At 51.1% G+C, this 6,056-nt stretch overlaps 1 protein-coding gene across 1 annotated transcript; it reads left to right on the top strand.

Annotated features, from left to right (window-relative positions):
- The first annotated feature begins 393 nt into the window (after positions 1-393).
- On the top strand, positions 394-3,849 carry LOC117858663 (BTB/POZ domain and ankyrin repeat-containing protein NPR5). Its single transcript, XM_034741767.2, has 2 exons — positions 394-1,425; positions 2,509-3,849. Exons 1-2 carry the CDS (start codon positions 892-894, stop codon positions 3,502-3,504), a joined length of 1,530 nt encoding a protein of 509 aa, XP_034597658.1. The 5' UTR covers positions 394-891; the 3' UTR covers positions 3,505-3,849.
- The last annotated feature ends 2,207 nt before the right edge of the window (positions 3,850-6,056 follow it).

Here is a 6,056-nt window from a genome sequence, read left to right as displayed (position 1 = left end):
AAAAAAAAAAAGGATACAAAACCCACACAAATCACAGTATATCACTCTCACAGGCTCACAGCATGTCTTGCTGCAACAGAACAGTGGGGTTTCTTCAAATCTAATAGACCCACAGCTGTGTCCGGTCAGAGCAGATAATTCAATCACATACTGGTAGTACTTGATTTGTGACATTCACCGGTCAAACTGTCAAAGCAAGCAGCTGTCTTAATTTTCTTCACACGCTACTGAATTATTTCCGGGGCCCTGAATTGTAGTAGACATGTACGGTGACTCCCTCCCTCTCTCTCTCTCTCTCCAGGATGCGATGCAATGCAATGCAATTTTAAACGCACCATACTGAAGTAGTAGAGTTGTAGGAAGCAATTATTTATGCCCCCAGGCGGGCCGGACAGCCACCCACATTGCCCTCCTTCCTCCATACATACACCTCAAACCCCTCCCTGCGAGACAGCCTCCAAAAAAATCTGGAGCACATACAGTAACAGTAGCCCAGGCCACCACCTCCAGCTCTGGAGAGAGAAAAGGAGGAGAAAAAGGAGGGGACAATAACTCGATTGGGAGAAAGAGAGAGATAGAGAGAGAGACATACAAGTGAAGGGAGGAGGGAGAAGAGAAGTGGTCACAGACAGAAGAGAAGATCAAAAGAGATCGGGAGATGCAGCGCGAGTTCGAGCAGCTGCAGCAGGAGCACAGCCAAGAAAGCAGCAGCTGCAACCGCTTCCACTACCCTGACTCCCTCTCTCTCTCAGGCTGAGGAGAAGCTGCTCCGTCCGTGCTGGCCTCCGTCCCTCTCTGATCCGCCGTCTAATTCTTCGGCAGCTCCACCACCCTAGCTTAGCACTCGCAGCAATTGAAGGCTAGCTAGCTCGGGGCGCGCGGCGGCCGGCCATGGAGGACACCCTCAAGTCGCTGTCCATGGACTACCTCAACCTGCTCATCAACGGGCAGGCCTTCAGCGACGTCACGTTCAACGTGGAGGGCCGCCTCGTGCACGCGCACCGCTGCATCCTCGCCGCGCGCAGCCTCTTCTTCCGCAAGTTCTTCTGCGGCGGCGCCGCCGCCGACCAGGCCGCCGCCGCCGCCGCGCCGCCCGGAGCGCTGCTGCTGGACCACCTCAGCCCGCGCTCCCCGTCTGGCGCCTCCGCCTCCTCCCCGCGCGGCGCCGGCGTCTCCGCGGCAGCGGCGGCCGCGCCGGGCGCCGTGATACCGGTGAACTCGGTGAGCTACGAGGTGTTCATGCTGCTGCTGCAGTTCCTGTACAGCGGGCAGGTGTCCCTGGTGCCGCAGAAGGGGGAGCCCCGGCCGGGCTGCGGCGAGCGCGGGTGCTGGCACACCCACTGCGCCGCCGCCGTCGACCTCGCGCTCGACACCCTCGCCGCCGCCCGCTCCTTCGGCGTCGAGGAGCTCGCCCTCCTCACCCAGGTAATTGCGGTTGTTCTTCTTCATTGTTTCCGTCGTTGCTCTTGAAAGGGAAGAAAGAAATATAAAAAAGAAAAAACAATTTCTTGTTGCTTTTTTATTTGTCGCCACTGCTTAGCTTGGTGGGGAATTGAGGAAGGAAGGAAAGGATTGCGGGGATCAAGATGGGAGTTGGGGTTGGTTATGTTGGGATTGCCAAGCATTCTGCAGCATTGATTTGATCTCTGTACCCCTCCCTGCTTCTGCTTTTTAAATGAAGTGAAGGATGACTATGAGTTGCAGCTGCTGTGCAGGCAGTGGTCATCGTCGCCGTCGCCGCCAGCAGCAGCCTGCGCACGCGTGCGTACCTGCAGCTTCTTGCTTTCTTTCTTTCTCTCTTTGTCCATCTCCATCCATCTTTCTGTCCGTCCATCCGTCGGCCTGCTGCTGCTGCTGCAGCGCTTGCATCGCATCCTTTCGTCCTCCTCCCTGTTTGCTTGCTTTCTCCTTTCTCTCGCCCTTAGGGTTCGTTACACGGAAATTTCTCTTTTCCTTTCCGCTACTGTAGGCGCATCGCCCTCCCATGTTCGTCTTCTTTATCAGGAGCATTTCTATCTCTCCTACTAATGCCATTGCTTGCTGCCGCACTTCTTTCCCTCTCTTTTATGGTCACGCACTGTTGCCGCGCAAGCAGCACAGATCGATACGATAGAGATGGCTTTCCGTAGCGCAAACTGTGCAATTAGCTAGCACTCCCGTCAGGAAAAAGGAAACTAAAGATCCCTCTTTTCCCACTGATTTGCAGTTTTTTTGTCTAGGGTTTCGTCATGCTGGGTCTAGCGTTGCTTGTTTAATTCCTCTGGTTTCCCCCAGAACTTTGCTCCCCCAATCAGCACCATGATGCTCCCATACTGTTGCACCCCTTCTCTATATTTTATGCACAGGGCCAATCCACTATGCTTATCCGATTCTCTCACTCTCCCCTTTATATTCCACCGCATGCTGTGCTCCATGCCTGTGTGCTTTTGCAATGCGCTAGCTACTCACAGTGAAAGCCAGCAGCAAGGTCACTCACACTGAAGAATTTGGTGGTTATTGCGCTTGCAGAAGCAGCTGGCCGGAATGGTGGAGAAGGCCTCGATCGAGGACGTGATGAAGGTGCTGATGGCGTCGCGGAAGCAGGACCTGCACCAGCTCTGGACCACCTGCTCCCACCTCGTCGCCAAGTCCGGCCTCCCGCCGGAGGTGCTCGCCAAGCACCTCCCCATCGACGTCGTCGCCAAGATCGACGAGCTCCGCCTCAAGTCCTCCATGTCCCGCCGCTCGCCGTTCCTGGCGCACCACCACCCGCACCACGCGGCAGGCATCGAGGCCTCCTCCGCCGGCGAGCTCGATGACCACCACAAGATCCGCCGCATGCGCCGCGCCCTCGACTCCTCCGACGTCGAGCTCGTCAAGCTCATGGTCATGGGCGAGGGCCTCAACCTCGACGAGGCGCTCGCGCTGCACTACGCCGTCGAGAACTGCAGCCGGGAGGTCGTCAAGGCGCTCCTCGAGCTCGGCGCCGCCGACGTCAACCACCCCGCCGGCCCAGCCGGCAAGACGCCGCTGCACGTCGCCGCCGAGATGGTGTGCCCCGACATGGTCGCCGTGCTGCTCGACCACCACGCCGACCCCAACGTGCGCACCGTCGAGGGCGTCACGCCGCTCGACATCCTCCGCACGCTCACCTCCGACTTCCTCTTCAAGGGCGCCGTGCCGGGCCTCGCGCACATCGAGCCCAACAAGCTCCGGCTGTGCCTCGAGCTTGTGCAGTCGGCGGCCATGGTCATGTCCCGGGAGGACGCTCACACCGCCACCGCGGCGGTCAACGCCGCGCCGATGTACGGCGAGCCTTCCGGGGGCGCCGGGGGGGCCGTGTACAATGCGAGCGGCACCAACTCAAGCATGGTGAATCTGAGCTTGGACAACAGAATGGTGTATCTGAACCTAGGGATGGACGCGCAGTTCGGCAAGATGGGCGACGGCGGCGACGGCGATGACGGCGGGAGCAGAGGGCAAGGAGGCCCGTCGTCTTTGTTCTCCCCGCATGGCTACCATTGACAAGCCGGAGCGTGCAGCTGCTCTACTATCTCCTTGTAAGCTTAGAACTAATTAAATTACATGCTATTCATATCCACATTACAGGAGATGATGAGAATCCTTTTGCCCTATCATCCTCTGACTCTTAGTAGAGATTTAGAGAGGGACCATGCATGCAAATGATGCATCACAAGAGTATCTTGGTGAGTTAATCTTTCGGTTGTCTTGTAGTTCTATTGGTGGGGTGTTGTTTTGGAAGTCTTAAGAGGTGTTAAGTAAGAGGTAAAACTGTTTATGTTGATGGGTCATGTGCATTGGTTATGCATAGAAAAGAATGCTATAACTTGACTTATTAGCTTTACAGTATCTTAATTTGTCTCAACCATACATCTTTCAATCCAATCCTTTAAAAGTCGCACAAGATTGGGCCATTCAATTATCATGTGGTGTTTGACTTCCAGATCAGATCCATTCATGAAATATTTTCTTTCTTTTTCTAAGAGCCATGCATGCATATCCCCTGTTTTTTTCCCCTTAAAAATTTCAACAACATTTTAGCCAATATAAAAAGGTTGTGACAATAAACCTTACTGTGTATACATTTAACCACATTAATAGGGAGCTATTGTCTCTACTTTTTTGTGTATGTCTGTTTCCTGTAAATGAGTGAACATGCATGTAAAGTAAAGGAAGCTTTTTATGACAAGCAGCCGAAAATCCCATTGCTGCTTTCAACTGTTTGTAGATTGTTGTCTTTTGGAGTTATTTGCGGGGTGAAATATTTTTGTGGGTATTTGGCGCGATGGGGTAGCTCGCCGGGGCCGGGGGTACGCAAACACGAGCATGTGGGGGATATGAAGAGGGAGACAACGAGAATCTAACTTGAGCTGTGAATGATGGAAGCGATCGATGCCGGTCAATGTTTTAACCCCACAACCCCTCCCCGTTTGTTCTTATTGCAATTCTGGTCTCCTTCCATGCATGTTACCACTTGCAATAACCTGTTTGAAAGACAGCTATGGGGACTTCAATTTCTCCTATTGCAACTCCTTTTTCTCTTTTGTTTATCTTTTGTCGATCTTGGTGTTGGTTCCCTCTGTTTTTGGAGGTATATGGGTTCCTCTCTCTCCTTGATCAACAGTGAGAGAGAGAGAGAGAGTGACATGCATCTTGGCCAATGGCAACTTTTGACCCAGGGATATCAGCTTATTCGTTAGAAGAATGAATAAAATTATATGTCCGGGTTATTTTTAAGATGAATTGTTTTAGATGAATGGTGAATAAAATTACCTCAGCTGCACCGGGGAGAGAAGTGAGAGCAGAGGTGCAGTATGTTCCCTCTTTTGCGCCATCTCTCCTTGATCAACAGTGCATGACTATTGCATGTATTGATTATGGAGACTCTCCGACCCCTCCCTCTGTTGTTTCTCTCTCTAGTCTATTGCAACGCTAGCTTTCCACGAGACATGGCCTATCTATCTTTATGGCCCAATAGTGCCTGGGCTCACACGCTGCTAGGAAAATAGTGGGGTTTGCACAGCTGTGGACAAACGGATCCCTTGTCTTGCATGTTGCATGAGCGCAACACTGAGTGTGACTACACACACCATGCATCCGTGTTACATGCGCATGCTGCCGCTGCTCTCTCTCTCTCTCTCTCTCTCTCTCTCTCTCTCTCTCTCTCTCTCTCTCTCTCTCTCTCTCTCTCTCTCTCTCTCTCTGTTAATTACAAAGAGAGAGCTCCCCCGACCCTGTTGTTCCTGTACGTGTGGCCTCCTCCCTTTAATTTGGCTCCCACCTTTACTTTCCATTTGTGTTACTGGTTTGTCTCTTCACAATGTAAAAGCTCTCTGCAGCTGGGTGTTCCTGTTACTTCATTACTTGATTCTGTAGCGAGCCAGGTAAGTTTTGCATGCGTGTTAATTTGACCCCCTCCTGCATCCTCCAGAAATTAACAGTTTATTTAGACCAAGAGATGTTACGTGTGCATACTGCGTACGTTGTAAGATGCTGCACATCTATATTATCATATAGCATTCCTTGTCTATTGTAGTATTGATCTGTGGTTTGTTAGGGTACGGGTGTTTTGTGTGTACTAATGCATGAATAAAAAAGCCCACAGGCATGTGCATAGGTTCACAAAACAAAATCAGATTCATTCATTCTTAACACTATTCTAATTTGTATCCTAGCAGCTTGCTGCTATAAGATATATAGCACAAAGGGGGCTATCAGCATCAACTAAGATAGTGTGATGGAGAATCTGCGAGAAAGGATTATCTTGGTTTATTACCTTTCTTAACTTAAAATTTATCTTGAACTTTTCCTTATTTTGGACTTTCTACTGGTTCATTGTGTGACCTGTCTGCATTTGAGAACACCGCCATTTTGTTTCTTTGTTATAGATATTGTAGGTTTTCAGTCCCTACTTGCCACTTGGTGACTTGTGAGGTTATATAAAAATTTTTATAATCTCAACTTGCATGTGCTGCATAACTGACTTGAACATTTTTTTTTGGGTTTGTGCATATTTGAATATACTACTGTATGATATGTTTATCTGGTGGTGGATG

This window comes from Setaria viridis, chromosome 5 (assembly GCF_005286985.2).
Source record: "Setaria viridis chromosome 5, Setaria_viridis_v4.0, whole genome shotgun sequence".
In the NCBI taxonomy this organism is placed as follows: Eukaryota; Viridiplantae; Streptophyta; class Magnoliopsida; order Poales; family Poaceae; genus Setaria; species Setaria viridis.
This window is presented reverse-complemented; position numbering and strand designations above follow the sequence as displayed.

Excerpts from the sequence above, each read along its gene's own strand:
- LOC117858663 (XM_034741767.2), top strand. The coding sequence starts at position 892 with ATGGAGGACACCCTCAAGTCGCTGTCCATGGACTACCTCAACCTGCTC. Across the intron at positions 1,426-2,508 it reads AGCTCGCCCTCCTCACCCAG|AAGCAGCTGGCCGGAATGGT; the intron begins GTAATTGCGGTT and ends TTGCGCTTGCAG.